At 39.1% G+C, this 19,035-nt stretch overlaps 1 protein-coding gene across 1 annotated transcript; it reads right to left on the bottom strand.

The window, feature by feature from the left end:
• Positions 1-1,277: 1,277 nt before the first annotated feature.
• Positions 1,278-4,576, bottom strand: LOC309799787 (UDP-N-acetylglucosamine--peptide N-acetylglucosaminyltransferase 110 kDa subunit-like). Its single transcript, XM_082613323.1, has one exon. The coding sequence runs from the start codon at positions 4,517-4,519 to the stop codon at positions 1,379-1,381; it is 3,141 nt and encodes a 1,046-aa protein (XP_082469449.1). The 5' UTR covers positions 4,520-4,576; the 3' UTR covers positions 1,278-1,378.
• Positions 4,577-19,035: the final 14,459 nt, after the last annotated feature.

Raw genomic sequence — 19,035 nt, 5'->3', positions numbered from 1 at the left:
TTATTATACATCATACCCTAGAAGGTCTGAATCATAATTATCTTATACATAGCTGGTCCTTCAGAGCTTTTTACCTATAACATGTTTTTTGATGAAAGTTATTTATGTACTGGAGATAACTGTGACTTACTGATCAAATATTTGAATACTTACCTGGGATTTCATTTCTGCTGAAAGAAAAAGGAAGAACAGGACTCACCTAAAAAAACCCCAAACTTTAGAAATGAAAGTAAAAATCTTATCACACACTATCACTTTTGGAAGCAGCACAGAGGGGCAGTCAACGGTAAAACACTGGTGAAATAGGTCAAAACTCTAGGTCAAAAATCCATTATTATTATCATCAGTGACAGTACCACAACTGTGCCCTTCATAATTAATAAGCACTCCTAAGAATCTGCATTTGGCACCAGATGATGTGTTTAAGAGAAACACTCTGGGAGGTTTTGAATCAGACTTGGTTTTTTGTTAGCCAAGTTACAGGAGAATTTTTAAAGTGGGGGGAAGGGAAGAAGGAAACGGACCAGAAAAAGGATTGAAGCCATCATCTACAAACCAACGAAGCACCGAGAGTTCCAAACGTTATGTCAGACACTAAAATGACCGATGTAGGCTCAAGTGGTTTATAAAACCTATAAAAAGACTACACCAGCAACGTCCCCATTTATCTGTAGAGTTCAGAAACTAAAACAAGGAATATTTTAGCTTAACACCTTATCTCAAGAGAATCATATACACTTCACATGAATAAAAATACCTGAAACCAAACATTTTTAAAGGCTCCAATAGGGCTTCCCTGGTGGTGCAGTGGTTGAGAATCCGCCTGCCGATGCAGGGGAAACGGGTTCGTGCCCCGGTCCGGGAAGATCCCACGTGCCGCAGAGCAAGTAGGCACGTGAGGCATGGCAGCTGAGCCTGCACGTCCGGAGCCTGTGCTCCACAACGGGAGAGGCCACGACAGTGAGAGGCCCGCATACCGCAAAAAAGAAAAAAAAAAGAAAAGCTACAATACCCAAAACATAAAGAAAAAAATTTATTTAGAAGACTCAGTCTATGATAATCACAAAATGGCTGGACAATCTCTGTCTCCCTTCCACACTAACCATCCATCCCATGGAACAGCAAGGAAGGTCAGACATTCCAGCATTCTGCAACACCTGGCTGCTGCAAAATTCTATGGAGACTCCTTGTGGAACAGTAGTTTCCCATCTCTTGTGTCTCTCCCTATCATAATCATGCAGGAAGCAAGTCTGGCTGTGCTATTTCTTATCATTGTCTGTCACCCATCTGCAACATAATATTGAAAAAGTAGTTCCCTTTCCCCCAGAAGGTTGAGGCTCAGCTACAGGGGTAATTCTCCTGGGCACACAGTCATGATTTAGGCCGACTCAGTGACTTCAACAGGCTTAATCATGTGATCAGGTTTGTAGCCAGCTGCATAATGCTCCCACATCTGTAGATAGAGCCGCTCTAGCTCCATCGTGTATTGTTTGGTGTTGAACAGAGGGCTAGATGTTCTCTGCTTCCAGACTTTGCCACGAATTTTCTTCAGGTATTCGAGATCAGTTCCCAGTTTCACAGCTATCTCTTCATATTCTTGTCTATTTTTAGCAATCAGCTCAAGACAGCCTAAACAAGTGAGCTGGGAAGCTGCAACTCGGGAAGCAAGAGTCTCTCCTGGCATAGTCACCATGGGGGTCCCTGCCCAAAGGACATCCATCCCTGTGGTGTGTCCATTACAGAGTGGAGTGTCCAAGCAGACATCAGCCAGCTGGCCTCTCCGAACATGTTCCTCTTTAGGAGCAACAGGTGAGAAAATGATACGGTTCGGGGGAAGGCCCATATTTTGTGCGTACTGTTGAATATTAGCTTCTCCTGCTGCTGGAAAACGCAACAGCCACAGTACACTATTGGGAACACACTTCAGAATATTTGCCCACATCTGCAAAGTAGATGGGTCAATTTTGTATAACTGATTAAAGTTACAGTACACAATGGCATCTTCCGGTAACCCGTACTGAGAACGTGTGGTTACAATAATGGTACGGGGCACCTCCTCTCCAGTGGCAGCCTTATTGTTGATCAGGGTAGTTGCTAGTCCATTGCTAATACTGAATCCATTTATTGTTATCTGAATTTGTCCTCTGTTAATCATTTCAATAACTGCTTCTGAAACAGTATTCATAGGAATGACAGGCATATTAAGAGCTGTATTACTGCTGTCTGCGTTGTCTTCTCCATCAGGACATTTCATCTTGACTATTTGCACATCTGATAGACTATCAAGAAATGCTTGGAGGTCGATGCCATTCAGCACAATCCGATTGTCATAAATGTGCCCATTGGACTTAAAATCGATGATGGCTTTTTTCTTCAGGTGAGGGAACATATTAGCATGATCACCAATAAAGAAAGTATGGGGCATATAAGCCAGCTTCTCAGAATACTGCTCAGCAACTTCAGCAGGTGAAGTTTCCTGATCAGTGATGATATAATCCATGAAAAGTGCGCCACTAGTCCCAGGGTACCCCAGCCACATTGCCTGAATAGGAGCTGGCCTGAGAGCAAAGAGTTCATTTCGAGCACCCTTGGTATAACCATTCATATTTACAAGGATGTGTATACCATCTTGATGGATGCGATCAGCTGCTTTCCCATTGCATGGAATCTGAGAAAGATCAATGAAATGATTGGCTTCTGCCATCACCTTCACTCGGAAGTTTGTGCCATCATGTGGGCTCAGGGCATAACAGAATACCTCAAGTTTATCAGGATTGTGCATGCCTGGAATAGACTGCATAAGATGAGAAGTAGGATGATTCCCAAAGTCAGAACTCACGTATCCTACACGCAGTCGACCATCACTGAGCTTCAAGTCTTTTGGATGTTCATACGGTGGTTTATGAAGGACACTTATATTGTCCAAGCAGAGGTTCCCATGCCTCTCAGCAATAGCCTTCCTGAAGCCATGAGAAAGAGGATAGAGCATACTATGATGAGGCTGCACAGAAGGCAACCTCTCCTTCTCCAACTGGTCAGCCACAATGCTGACCAACTTCTTCATTCGCTCATCATAGTCTGTCCAATCACAGACAACCTGTAGGCAATAAGCCAAATTACAATAAGCGTCAGGAAAATCAGGTTGAAGCTTCAGAGCAGTGCGATAAGAAGCAATTGCTTCTGGAATATTCCCTGAATCCTTGTGAATGGAAGCCAGACTGTTGTGGGCACCCGCAAATGCAGGGTTGATCTGAATGGCACGAGTATAACACTGCAAGGCTCCCTGAACATCCTGCATCTCCGTTAGAGCGTTTCCCATATTACAGTAGGCCTCAGCAAAGGTAGGACTGATTCGAATAGCCTCCTTACAATGCATCAGAGTTTCCTGCAGTTTTCCCTGCTGCTGCAATACACTTGCTAAATTTGAATGGGCAATAGCAAACTCTGGGAAGATTTCTAATGCTTTACGATACAAGCTAACTGCCTCTTCAATGTTTCCCTGTTCTCCTTTGATATTGGCTAGGTTATTCAGAGAGTGTGCATGTGTGGGACACAGCCGGAGAGCTGTATTATAACAATCTTCTGCTTCGGCAACACTGCCCTTCTCTTTGAGAGCATTGGCTAGGTTGCAGTAAGCATCAGGGAAATGTGGTTGCAATTCAATAGCTCGCCTGTAGGTGTCTATTGCCAGATCCATCAGGCCTTGCTCAAAGTATACACAAGCCAGGTTGCCATGTACCACTGCGTGATTTGGACTCAAGCTTAGGGCACGAAGGTAAGCTGCCACAGCTCTGTCAAAAATCCGTGCCTCTTTGAAGACATTTCCTAAATTGATATAAGCATCCAGAAAATTGGGGTCAAGGGTGACAGCCTTTTCCAAGTGATGAATTGCAAGCCAAATCTCCCCCTGTACATTGAAAACACAGCCAAGATTACTCCAAGCTACTGCAAAGTTCGGTTGCATCTCAATTGCTTTCAAATAACATGCCTTGGCTTCTTCCAAGCCACCCAGGGAATTGAGCACGTTCCCCAGGTCACTGCAAACACAGTACAAATCAGGATTGTACTGAAGAGCAGAGACGTAAGCTTGTACTGCTCCTTCCATGTCGCCTGCTGCTACCAAAGTGGCTGCCAGGTTAACATAACCATTGATGAAATCTGGTTTGAGACTCAGTGCATGCCGGTAATGCTCAACTGCTTCCTGCAACTGCCCTCTTTCCTTGTACACATTCCCCAAATTCGAATAGGCTTCTGCCAGGAGAGGGTTCTGTTTAATTGCCAGAGTACTAAAGTGGGCAGATCTGTCCAGCCTTCGACACTGGAAGTGTATAGATGAAAGTAATAAAAGTACACTAGTATTGTCTGGCTCTTGTCTCCAGAGCTGCGTGCAGTGTCTCTCAGCTGCCTCAAAATCTCCTGCCTGATATTCTCGATGTGCCAACTCAGCTAAACCTTGGAAGGAAATCATACGTTTCGTTGGTTCTGTGCTGTCGGCCACGTTGCCCACGGAAGACGCCATCTGGAGCTTCTGGAGAGAGTGAAAAAAGGGGGTAATTGAGTCCCGCTGCCACCACTACTGGTAAGAATGTTTCTAGAGGTAGCAAATACGAGGGCAGCCGCTGTACCACTGCTTCGGCAGGCTTAAGCAGCGGCAACAGTTACAGGCACCGAACCTTAGGAACTATGGTTGGCCATCTACCTCTCACGCTCTTGAAATCTTAATTCTTAGCCCTGCCCTCTTCCACCATTTTTCTCCTAATCAGGGAATAAAAATTACCTATCCATTTGCCTTAGAAGAAATCAAATGTCAGTAGTCCAAACACTTTTTTAAATTTTGTTTTCTGTCCAGTTGGAAATGAAATACATGATTGACTTTCCTTCATCATTCATACAGTCAATGTGGAAAACATTAGGGCCGTGAATTTCAATACAGTAAGATGAGAAAATTTTAAATTGGCCTTCCCAAACCACTAATAAGTAACCGATGTTGTATATAATGCTAAAATCTTAGAGACTGAGTTTGATATTTTAAAAGTTCTGAAAACATTAGCTACTTTCTCCTCATCATATTTCTCATGCCTCAAACCTGAGTATTACTTTTTAAAAATAAATTTATTTATTTTTAGTTTGGCTGTGTTGGGTCTTCAATGCTGCCTGCAGGCTTTCTCTGAGGAGAGCGGAGGCTACTCTTTGTTGCGGTGCCCGGGCTTCTCATCATAGTAGCTTCTATTGTTTTTCCACAACCCTATGGGTTCCTTTTTAGGTCCTACAAAGAACCCTAGAAATTATTTCATGTAATTATAGGTTTTTGCAAAATTGTGAAAATTGAGATATTTTAACTTCCATCAGGTAAGACCAGCGTCTCTTTCTTTGCCAGTTTTCCTTCTACCATATTCCGCTACGTTGGATCATATTGGAATGGCCACAGGCGTTTTTGAAATCTGGCTAAGGAGATTTTTTCTTTTTCTTTTTTTTTTTGCGGTACGCGGGCCTCTCACTGTTGTGACCTCTCTCGTTGTGGAGCACAGGCTCTGGACGTGCAGGCTCAGCTGCCATGGATCACGGGCCTAGCCGCTCCACGGCATGTGGGAACTTCCCGGACCGGGGCATGAACCCGTGTCCCCTGCATCGGCAGGCGGACTCTCAACCACTGTGCCACCAGGGAAGCCCTAAGGAGATGTTTGAAGTGAGGCTATTATGTGATTTCCAGACACCACATGTAATTGACTATGTACTATCCCATTACAGGAATAACTTCCAGTACTCTTACTGACTACTCTACTGACTTAACTAGCACTAGACACAGAAGCGAAAGGACAAAAACCACCTTACAGTATAGCCATGTCTTGCACTTCACAGCTCTCAAAGCATGTGTGTTTGAAGAAGAAAAAAAACTGAAAAGTATAAAACCAGAAGGTATTCTGTGGAAAATTATTTTAATCATCAGGAATGTGAAAGATAAGTCAAAGATTCAGTTCTCATCAATGCCTAGTTAAAACGGAAATTTTCTTCTGTCAAGAATATACTCCAGGGGCTTTCCTGATGGCACAGTGGTTAAGAAGCCACCTGCCAATGCAGGGGACACGGGTTCAAGCCATGGCCTGGGAAGATCCCACATGCCTCGGAGCAACTAAGCCCATGTGCCACAACTACGGAGCCTGCGCTCTAGAGCCCGTGAGCCACATCTACTGAGCCTGCGAACCACAACTACTGAAGCCTGCGTGCCTAGAGCCTGTGCTCTGCAACAAGAGAAGCCACCGCAATGAGAAGCCTGCGCACTGCAACAAAGAGTAGCCCCCACTCGCTGCAACTACAGAAAGCCTGCGCACAGCAACGAAGACCCAGCACAGCCAAAAATAAATAAATAAATAAATAAATAAATAAATAAATAAAAGAATATACTCCATCAATAATGTGTGTAATGGAATTGTGTGAATGAGTATTTTATCAGAATTCCTGTAATGCACAAACCTTTAGCAGTACTGAAATCAGTAATGCATTTATAATAGTAAATATTTATGAGGAAGTAATCCATAGAGGTTTTCTCAAAGTTAACAAGGAAAATAAATGTTACATTATCAATAATAAATTGTGACGCTGAAGTAAACTTTTCTAAACTATTAATAACTAAAAGCAAACTCTAATCAACCATGTTAAAAGAAATCTATGTCTATAAACTACAAAGTTTATTTCTTAAAATTTTATTTCTAAAACACATAAACTGTCATATGAGGAGGCAGTGAAAGAATATACAGCTGCAAGAGTGGGGAAAAAGTTTTATAGAGACACATCTGGCAGTAGTTAATTTTCAAATGTCATTTTTCTAGATTTTGTGACACCTATAGTATTGATATTTGAAAGCATTTAAAAAATTGTAATTTGAAGATTTGCCACTTCCAGGTAGAATAAAATATTTTGAGGCAAAACAACGTTTCCACTGAGAAAGACAAAAAAAGCTAAATAAAATAGCCAGCATTCAGTAAACAGTTCTAGACATACTAAGAGATAGAATCATATGATTAAATTCTAAGAAAAGAACAGACAATACAAAAATATTTATATAAGATCTTGTGTATCTTTATCAGGAAAAGTCTTTATCAAGAAAAGACTTTAAAATCATCAGAATTAATATTATATTTTATTTATTTGTATATTTTATTTATATATAGATATTTATATATTTATGTAAAGAACTTAAAGATAAAGCCCTAGTTAAGGCAGTGACAATAGCAGTAGCAGTGGGAGTGAAAAGAAATGGCTATATTCAAGCATATTTAGTCAGTAAAAGTCCAAGATCAAATGTCTGACTGCATACATGGGATGGATATGCGGAGTGGGAAAAATCAAAGTTAACTATAGAGGTTCTAGTGAAGATGGGGTTGCCATCACCCAACCCAAGGGGTTGCGATCATCCCCAAGGTCTAGGGGACTCAAAGGGAAGGTCATGGTTGAGGAACAGTTAATTGCTGGGAAAATAAGACTCCCAGTCTCTCCATCTCCTTATACTAGTTTTTTTTTTAAACATCTTTATTGGAGTATAATTGCTTTACAGTGGTGTGTTAGTTTCTGCTTTATAACAAAGTAAATCAGTTATCCATATACATATGTCCCCATATCTCTTCCCTCTTGCATCCCCCTCCCTCCCACCCTCCCTATCTCACCCCTCTAGGTGGTCACAAAGCACAGAGCTGATCTCCCTGTGCTATGCGGCTGCTTCCCACTAGCTATCTATTCCTTATACCAGTTTTGTTCTTCTGCTCATATACGTAGCAGCATTTCATTCAAGGGGAAAGTCATTGATCTGACTGGTCAAAGTAAACACCATAGTTCAAGGCACATTTACAGTGGTTAGTTCCTCCACAATTTAGAAAGTAACGTTCACAATTTCCCTCTTCCTACACCGCGGAACACATTGGCAATTCCTCCAAAGTTTCCGCTCCATAGAGTGGACCAGAGATGACGTTAGCCCAGAACTGAGAGCTTGGCCTAGAGCTCTGGCATAAGTTATGACCCAACCCAGCTCTACAGAGAGCTCTGCATGGAATCTTGTCTCAGCCATAATAATGTGATTCTGTTTTTCATTTGGTTTTCTTCTTTGCTTAACTTTCCCTGGCCACTCTGACAAACAAAATTTCAGGCATTCCTGGGCCACTCACTAACTTTATTCCATCTAATGTTATCCAGAGTCCCAAGAAAATTACTAACAATAAAGGGGGAAATTTGGAACATGGTGAGTTTTAGGTGCCTGAAATATATAGGTAACTGAATCCAGTTAAGTAGCAAATTATCTGGATCTCAAATATGCCAGGAGAAGAGCAGACTAAGCTCAATTTAATGTACTCTTACTGGAGACACATGTAAATTCTGGGTCAATTTTGAAAAAGTTAAAAGCACATAGCTGAGATTAAAAGAAAGAAAGGAACACCTGCATGTTTCAGAAAGTAACAGAGAAATTAAATCCAGAGAAATAAGAGCAGACTGATGTGTATGGGTTCCGTTCCTTAGTATAGGCCTTATGTAAATAGGGGCTGGAGCTAGAAATCTAACATTACCTTGAGGCCAGGAATTTAGACTCAGGATGGAACAATATTGAGAAGTTAGTACAGATATCCTACAGAAATTTCATGAGGAACTGCTTAGTCCATTAAGAGGGCCAAGGGAGGTGGTGAGGAAGATTGATATCTCTTGAAAACCTTCAGGTACAGAAAACATCAACACCTCTGAAAAGTAGGCCTGTCCTTCCCAGAGTTGTGATGGCCAGGTTGTCACTAACCTGTAAGGCCTTGTAGGAATCAGAAACTGCAAGGAGAGTAATTCAAAGAAAAACAGATGCAGGATGGGTGTGGCAATAAATCCTAGGACCCTATCAGAAACAAAATTAAAACCACTCTAGAGGGAAATTTTAACAAACCAGGGCAGAGAGTATCCTAACCAGAATAGAATAATAATTCTGAGGCAGTTACTTTACTTATTTAAGTAATATTCAACGCATTTCCATGGCCAGGCCCTTTTGAAGAATTCTAAAACATATACAAACAATTCATTTACATCTTATATATCCCACCATCCAGAGCAAAATTCACTTAAGAACTGCACTGGTGGAAATTGGGCAGCACTATGGAGAAAATAAAAGGTGTTTACCATCAAAAAACATGAAGGTAAGAAAGAGAATGTCTAATTTTTTAATTATCCTGTGGTTTCTTGAAATCTCTTGGAAACCCACAATAGAGAAACCTAGGAGGAAATGAAGATTTAAATATTTAGAGATTTATCAACTCATCTATAAAAGCTTTATTAATCTCTTCTTTTAATAACATTCCTGAGAGGTATAAATGTGTCCAGTGATACTGTTGAATAAGCCTGAGAGAATTTCAATTGTTTACTATTCTTGGTCAGCTCCTAAGACCTTTCAGGAGCGTCTTGATTTTCATGGCCTCATCCAACAAAAAGCAGGATATTTTACAGAAAGTCCTGGTCCACTTTTTGGCTTGCTTTTGTGTTTATGTTTTTGGTTTTTTCACATTGGGCGGTACATTATGCTACCTATTGCATACTCCCTCATTCATGCATGCATTCATTCAAACAATATTTACTGAGTTGAGACATTTAATTAACACTCAATAAATGATGTTTAGATGAATGAATGCGCTTTTTATCAAAGTAGGTGTAAGTACTGAGAAAAATTACAGAATGTATGATCCCAGCCCCACAATAGCTTATAACTGTGTTGAGGATATAACATACGCTGATGAAATAACTAATATATCATATTGGACAGTTTCTAAGTTCAAAAATGAGTTTTTATAAATAATCAGAGCCTAAGGCGGACAAAGAAGGAACAGTTCATTATAGGTTGAATCTATCAATAAATGTACATTTCAGATGAGATTTGAGATTGACCTCAAAGAAGAGGACTTAGATATATGAACAGAGAACAAAAAAGGCATGGTGATAGCATGTGCATAGATAGTGTGGCCAGTATTTATGTTCTTCATTAAAGATAGTCAGAGATAACCCAAATGTAACTGTTTCCATGGGTCCATTCTCAGTATCCAAACAAAACGGCAAATCCTATCTTAGTAAAACTAATGAAAAACACAGTCTGTAACAAAGAGATTGTGAAGGAAAGGGGGAGAGAAAGGCTTGCATCCCACACCACACAACAAAACTTATTGAATTATTTGTTTAATTTTCTCCCTCTGAAAATTTCCTCTCCCGCTCTCTGTACGTCTCTCTTCTCCCACATCTGGCCACACTCTACCAGCCATCTTTCCAGATCTTTCCAGAACTCTCCATCCTAGTTTCTTTAGGCCACAATTTAAACATCTCACAGGTCTCCAGGATGCATCCCCATCACTTATTCCACAAAGACAAACAAAGGACACTTCTCAGGATCACGTTTCTTTGAAGGAAGAGGTCATGAGGAGTGATTACAAATAATATAAGGTGGAGAGCAGTGACTTAAAATACCATTTTTCAGCTTAGAATGTGAATACAGGGAACTTTGGGAAACTAGAAAATCTAGAAAGGATTCATTGATAATTATTTATTTTCAATGAATAAAATAAAATGTAATCATATGGCTAAACTCTGACAGATGCACTTTTTCAAAAGTTGCTTTCACACACCTTCACTATTGGGATGTTTGATAAACACACCTTTCCTTCTTTACTTTCTTCTTTCTTTGCAGATACTGGCACCAAACTTTCAAACAATAAGAACCTTCCCATAAGTCCCTTGCCAGGCAAGATTAAGGTACAACAATCCAAACAAATTTTTGAAGAAGATAACTGGTTGAAAGCACAGGAAAAGAGCTGGGTTTCTCTTATTCAACAGTCACATAATGAGTAATGTGGGAATTGGTTTAAAAAGTCTCTCTGCATCAGGGGCTAAGGTTAAGATTAGAACTTCTGAGGCCAGAAGAGCAAAATGACTACAACAATCCACATATTTTCAAGAGCCGCCCTTTGGATGTGAGGGATTGATTTTTCCCACTATTTTTTCAGCAACCCAACTGGTGTCTTTATTAAACGACATAAGAGAATACAGTGTGGCCAAGAAGGCTTAGATTTCCTTAGCCCCAAGTCAGATATTCTCCAGTGACTGTCCACTCAAATTAAAAAGAGAGATTTACAAGAGGAAACTGGATACAACTGAGTGTACTTTAATTTCAACCCTTTACCTGAATTATTTGTTTTGTTTGCAATTCTCCGCTGAAGTGCCTACATTAATATATTTTTAAGAACATTCCCTTAAGTTGAAGTATTCATTCAGTATATTCATTTCCTATAATTTAGAAAAGCCAAATGATTTAGGCAAATTCATTTCTATATTGCCACAGCAGTGTATTGTGAACTAAATGACACCTGGCAGTTCTTTACTCAGATACTAACTCAATTAGAAGGCAGAACAAGGATACCTACCCATTCAGGGAAGGAAAGGTCACTTAGCCTCTGTAGCTGTCTTAGGTCTCTTATCATCACAGTAACAAACTGAAGACTAAAAACCATATGATCATCTCAGGAGATGCAGAAAAAGCTTTTGAAAAAAATTCAATATCCATTCATGGTAAAAACTCTCCAGAAAGCGGGCATAGAGGGAACATACCTCAACATAATAAAGGCCATATATGACAAGCCCATAGCTAACATACTCAATGGTGAAAAGCTGAAAGCATTTCCCCTAAGGTCAGGAACAAGACAAGGATGCCCACTCTCACCACTTTTATTGAAGGTAGTTTTGCAAGTCCTAGCAACAGCAATCAGACAAGAAAAGTAAATAAATAAAAGGACTCCAAAATAGAAAGGAAAAAGTAAAACTGTCACTGTTTGCAGATGGCATGACACATAGAAAATCTGAAAGACACCATCAAAAAATTATTAGAGCTCAAAAATGAACTTGGTAAATTTGCAGGATACAAAATTTATATAGAGAAATCTACTGTATTTCCATACACTAACAGTGAACTACCAGAAAGAGAAATTAAGGAAACAATCCCATTTACAATCGCGTAAAAAAGAATAAAATACATAAGAATAAATCTGCCTAAGGAGGTAAAAGACCTGTACCCAGGGAACTATACGACCCTGATACAAGAAATTAAAGATGACACAAACAGCTGGAAAGATATACCATGGTCACAGATTGGAAGAATTAATATTGTTAAAATGACCATGATACCCAAGGAAATCTACGGATTCAATGCAGTCTGTATCAACATATCAAGGGCATTTTCCACAGACCTAGAACAAATAATTTTAAAGTTTGTATGGAAACACGAAAGATCCTGAATAGTTAAAACAGTCTTGAGAAAGAAGAACACAACTGGAGGAATCATGCTCCCTGGCTTCAGACTGTGCTACAAACCTACAGTAATCAAAACAGTATGCTACTGGCACAAAAACATTGATCACTGGAACAGAATAGAGAGCCCAGAAAGAAACCCATGCACTTATGGTCAATGAATCTATGACAAAGGAGGCAAGAATATGCAATGGAGAAATGTCTGGGCTTCCTTACGGATGGTTTCATCAATTAATTTGTTTCCTTAAATGGACCATACTTTTCCATGTCTTTGTATACCTTGTGATTTTTTTGGTTGAAAATCTGTCTTTCAAATATTATAATGTGGTATCTATGGAAATCAGATTCTCACACTTTCCCAGGGTTTCCTGGGCTTTTGATTGTTGAAGGCTGTAGTAGTCTGTTTGTTTAGGGACCTTTCCAAACTATTTTTGCAATGACTGTTTTCCTTAGCGTATGTACGCACTGAAGTCTCTGTTCTTTTAGTTCATGTTTAGCTAATGTTTTGACAGAGATTTCCTTGAATTCCTGCACCTAAAACAAACAAAAACAAATATACACAAGCACATCCACATGCACACTCAAAACCACACACCTCTGCCCGTTGTGCAGATTGCTGCATCACTCCTCCAACATTTAGCTGACCTGCATTGAGTTCAGGGCTCAGCCCGTGGTAAAAGCTTAGAGACTCCTCTGGTGTTTTCAGAACATGCATCGTATCTTGAGTATGCATGTGGCTTTCTTAATTTCTCTGGACACGTGTACTTTTTGTAGGTTCTAATTTCCCAAAGAGTCTCCCCCAACTTTGGCTCCTGCATCTTATGTGGTCTATTGTATTTCAATGCACAGTCTTCTGCCCCAGCCATCTGTGCTTTGTTAGTTCACCTTGCACTTTTTTTGAGCAATGACCGCTGCTTTCCCAGACTGTGTTCCAAGTTAGCTAAGACAGAGATAAGCATCTTGTGTCAGTCCTTCAGGTAGCTCCCAGACAGGTTAGAACAGATACATATAATAATCTGAGAGTACGGTCTCTTCTGCTCGCTCCTGAAGCAGGATTGAGGGTCCCATACTAGGAATGGTCTGCTGCTATTTTAAGACTATCACTGCATTAAGACTGCACCACTTAAAGACCATCACTACACTAACAGTGGATGGGGCAACGGCAAGTAAAACTGCCACAAAGCTTTCCTGCCATTTTCAAATTGCCTCTTCCCTGGTTCAGTATGTGTTTGGTTGCTATAAATCTTTGGCTGATTTCAGGACTAAGAGAAACTCAAAGAACCCCACAGCAAAAAAACAGTATAATCAAACTCTCAGAAGCCAAAGGACACAGAAGGAATCTTTTCTCCCAAAGGAGAAAGAAAAAAGAAATTTGTTACAAAGCAGGGATCCTCAAAAAGATTAGAGCTAATTTCCTATATGAAACCACGGAAGCAAGAGGCCAGACATATTTAAAGTGCTGAAAGAAAAAAAACGTCCACCAAGAATTCTATATTTGGCCAAACTGGTTTCAAAACTTAGGGAGAAATTAACGCATTCCCAGATGAACAAAGGCTGAGGGCGTTTATGTTAAAACTTCCTACCACTGCCCTATGAGAAATCCTAACTTGAACCTTCAGGTTGAAATGAAAGGACACTAGACAGCAACTCGAAGCTGTATAAAGAAATAGAAATCTCCAGTAAAGATAAATACATGGGCAAATACTAAAGCCAGTATTGTGTTATTGGCTTGTAACTCTTACTTTTTATTTCTTACATGATTGAAAAAACAAATGCATAAAATAATCATAAATCCATGTTATTGGGCTCACAAAGTATAAAGGTGTAATTTGTGACAACAATAATGTAAAGAGGAGGAATGGAACTGTAGAGGAACAGAGTTTCTGTGTGCTACTGAAGTTGGTTTCAATTGAAATTATATTGTTTTAACTTTAGAATGGTAAATGTAATCTTCTTGATAACCACAAAGGAAATATCAATAGACTATATGCAAAAAGAAATGAAAAGGGAATCAAGAGTTCACCACAAGAAAACCGGCTAAGCACAGAAGTCAGTAATGGAGTAAATGAGGGGCAAAAAATGCATAAGACATACAGAAAACAAGCAGGAAACAGACAGAATTAAGTTCTTCCTCATCAGTAATTTTTGAAAAAGTAAGTGGATTAAGCTCTCCAATAAAAAGATAAACATTGGCAGAATGGACTTTAAAAACAACCACAACCCAAGTATATGCTGTTCGCAAAAACTCACTTGATTTCAAAAGATACAAGTTGCTTGAAAGTTAAAGCATAGAATAAAATATCCCATGCAAGTAGTAACAAAAAAGAAAGAAAGAGAGGAAAAGAAAGGACGGAAGGAAGGAAGGCAGGAAGATAGATCTGGGATGGCTATGTTAATATCACACAAAATATACTTTAAATCAAAAACTATCACAAGAGGAAAAGGAGGCCACTACATGTTGATAACAAGTTCAATCTATCAAGAAGATATAACAACTATAAACATATATGTACCAAACAACCCCCAAATATGTGAAGCAAACATTGACAGAATTGAAGGAAGAAATAGATAGTTCTAAAATAATAGTTGGAGATCAATACCTTGCTTTCAATAATGGAAAACACTTCTAGACAGAAGATCAGTAGAGAGGTAGGGGGACTGAATAACACATTTAACCAACTAAACCTAACAGCCATATATAGATCACTCCACTCAACAACAGCAGAATACACATTTTTCTCAAGTACACATGGAACATTCTCCGGGAAACACCATATGTTAGGCCACAATACAAGTACCAATACATTTTTAAGAAATTGAAATCATACAAAGTATCTTGTTTAGCCACAGTGAAATGTAGAAATCAATAACAGAACCATTGATAGCCATTTCCCATCATGCCTGCCACACATGATATAAAGCAATGAAGGGAAAAACATAATTTACCATTTAGAGAAGTGGGAAAGAGCACATACCATTGACACAGAGTGTGTGCTGTTTCCCGTTGTCAGGGATAGAAATAAATTAGTATCATTTATTCATTAGTGTGTTAATTTCTTGGTCAAGCATGGGGCAGCTAGTGTTTCTGTCTGATGGGAAGATTTCCTATACTCAGTGTTGAGTGGAGCCAACCTTGAAAGGGACATTTTAAAGGATTATACTGTGATGGGCTTCGCAGTACCCTTCCTCCTATGCCAGTATTTAGGCTGGGGTATTTCCATGGCGGGTGTACAATCGTAGGCCCCAGTTCACCAGAATTTAGTTTGACTCGTTTTGTTAATACATTCCCTCAGTACTTTGTCTTTTGTATCCTTTTACATTTTCTTCATTCTTTATTATCACTGCAAAACAACTTTGTTTCCTGTTCAGATGCCAAAAAGTGGATATCAATACCTCCTGAGTTTTACACATCACAGATCAGTTTTGGATATCAGGGACAGAGACAACAGCTATTTCCAATGACTCTGAGACATACTTTGAACATGTGATTAACATGTTGAGTGTTGAAATGTGTGTCGAGCTCATTATACTTGCTCTAAAAGGTTTCAAACTGCAAAGGTTTAAAAATCTTTATCTTTGAATAGTTTTCCTGTGCTGTCCCTTTGTGTCAGACTGTTAATGTGCAGTCTGGCACCTTCAAATAATGTGGCTTTGTAAACATTTACATGTTGTTTTATCCACAATCTTTTTTTAAAAATAAATTTATTTATTATTTATTTTTGGCTGTGTTGGGTCTTTGTTGCTGAACACAGGCTTTCTCTAGTTGGGGCGAGCGGGGGCTACTCTTCGTTGTGGTGTGTGAGCTCCTTATTGCTGTGGCTTCTCTTGTTGCGGAGCACGGGCTCTAGGCACTGGGGCTTCAGTAGTTGTGGCACGTGGGCTTCAGTAGTTGTGGCTCATGGGCCCTAGAGCACAGGCTCAGTAGTTGTGGCACACGGGCTTATTTGCTCTGCGGCATGTAGGATCTTCCCGGACCAGGGCTCGAACCCATGTCCCCTGCACTGGCAGGCGGATTCCCAACCACTGTGCCACCAGGGAAGTCCCCACACAGCGAATCTTAAGGTCAAAACATACAACTCGATTAACTACACTTCCTCCTGTTCACGTTTCCCTCATCTTTTCTTCATCTTCTGTCTATGTATCCTTGGCCCTGTTTATGTTAAGTGCTTTTGCAGTTATATTTGATTGTCTGTATTCCGGTGAGTTACCACAATGCTTTATGAGACACGGTAGGATATAAATGCATTTAAGTAATATATATATATATACATACACATACATACATATATATGTAGTTTTCTTGAGTGCAGTGTTTTTTGTTTTCTGTACTGAATTCATTAGCATGGGTCAGTATAAAATTTAGCATAGGTCGACATGTAATTTGTAAACTAATAAAGTCTTAAAAGTGAGGAAATAAGTGTTTTAAATTTAATTATTTATTGTAAAGAGCAGAATAGCATACATAAACAGGTGCCTAATGAAAACCTGTATTCTAATTTGGAACTCTCATGAACACCTATTTTTTTGTTCTTCTAATGGTATGATAGTAGGCCATTTGATTATTTTTATTTTTATGGCTTTAACTTTAGAACAATGAAATATTCGTAAATTTTAAAAAGTATTTTTCTGTATTTGATGGGAGTGGGATACTGGAGAAATGAAAGGTCAAACACCTATTGAGGAATCCATAATTGTCTATATATTGTGTACTTTTATTTCAATAACTGATTTAAAATTCCTAAAAGGATGCTATAGTAAGTTATTATGCCATTTTACACACTGAATTAAGTGAACTTCAGGGAGGTATGAAACTTGCCTAAGGCTATCCAGCTGCCAAGTGGTAGAAGTGAGAATTAAATCCAGGTATACCTATGGCCAAAGTTTCTGCTCATCTCTTTACATCATCCACTTTTAATAGCCAATGCTTTTCTGCTTACAAATATGACTGAGGTTTCCAGACAGTCAACATTGCTTTTTAATCAGATAGAAAAATTACTGTTGCTTCTCTAAAGACATATTCCTTTTCCATTAAGTGACTTTAGTTGTTCAAATAATACTTCCAGACAGTAGTAATCATACAGTTGGAGACTAAGAACAGAACTCAGGGATGTGTCTAGCAGTCAGTAAAGACCAACTGGGCTCACTGATGATACTTACGGTCATTTCCTGTAGACTAACATAATCTTATTAAGAAGACCCTAATAATTCACAGTACTGCCCTTGCCTGATTGTTTGTTCTTCTCCCTCTATCACTCTCTCTTTCCCCATATTATTATTATTTTTGACAATTTTTGGTGAATTAAATTCAGGGATTAGTATTCAGGAGTGCTAGTCACATAAGCAGAGAATCTTAGCTCACACCAAAGGAAGAAAATAGAGAAAAAGTATAAATTATATGAACACACACATATCACACATGTACCAACTATATGTTGCACTTCTCCAAAATCTATTCGGTATCTGCACATTTATTGTATATTAGCAGTAAGACTAGAAATGAGTGTGATGCTCTGTTTACAAGATACAGAAAACAGACCCAAATATGGAAATTACTAGCAATGAGAATGGGGAAGAAAGACTACAACAAGGAATGTAGATGATATTTTTGTTTCTTAGCTATGATGCCAAATATTGAACTTTCAACTTGAGACAAGGAGGCCATAAAAAGTTGTGTTAGTTTCCTAGAGCTGCCATGACAAAGTACCAGAGACTGAGGAGGTTAAACAACAGAAATTTACTCACTCACGGGTGTAGAGGCTAGAAATCTGAGATAAGGTGTCAACAGGATTGATTTCTTCTGAGGTATCTCTTCTTGGTTTGTAGATGCCATGTTTTCCTTTTATCTTCACATGGTCTTCTCTCTGTTCATGTCTGTGTCCTAATATTTTCTTTTTATAAGGACACCAGTCATATTGAATTAGAGCCCACCCACTGGACCTCATTTGACCTCAGTTACCTATTTAAGGGACTTATCTCCAAATACAGTCGTATTACGAGGTATTGGGGGTTAAGACTTCCACATATTAACTTAAGCAGGACACAGTTCAGGTGATAATAGAAGATAAGAGTAATTTAAGCAAGTAAGTAACTATTGTTTACAGTGAGTTGCTTAAGGATATGAATTTACTCAAGAAAAACAAGAAGAAATTACATAACACTGTGTGTTATACAAAGATATTAAATTAATCATCATAACATCCTGTGAGGTGGGCATTAAATTAGACTAAGCAAGAGTAAGCAACTTATCCAGAATTGTTTAGTTGGTACTTTCCAGAATTTAAGCCAGGTATTTTCCCAGTTCCATTCTACGTTATATATTCATTTCATTATTTGAAATGAATTTTGAGTCTTCATTTTGCTTAGTTTCTGAAGCTATATGGGGATAGAATGGAGTTGGATATTTTCAGTGACATTCACACATGGGGAAGGAAATTGAGTCCAGAAGCTTCAGCAATGTTTCCATGGAGAACGCTAACAACAGAACCAGAAACACCGTTATCCTTTTGGTTCAGTGATCTTTCCTAAAGCACTACAAGAATCAATTTTAAGAAGCCCAATGTTTTCCAAACTTTCAGCAATGGGCTCTGTAGGGTCCTCTAACAATATCTAAGAGACTAACTAGTTTCACATTCCAAGCCACTTAAGACAAGGAGTTCTGATTGTTCTCTGTGAGGAAATCAAGTGACAATCATAGCTGGTAATTTAGGGTAGTTTCTTCAGGGCCCAGGCAAA

Source organism: Mesoplodon mirus, assembly GCF_964341445.2.
Source record: "Mesoplodon mirus genome assembly, chromosome: 1".
In the NCBI taxonomy this organism is placed as follows: Eukaryota; Metazoa; Chordata; class Mammalia; order Artiodactyla; family Ziphiidae; genus Mesoplodon; species Mesoplodon mirus.
Note: the sequence above shows the minus strand (reverse complement) of the source record. Positions and strands in the feature narration are given on the sequence as shown.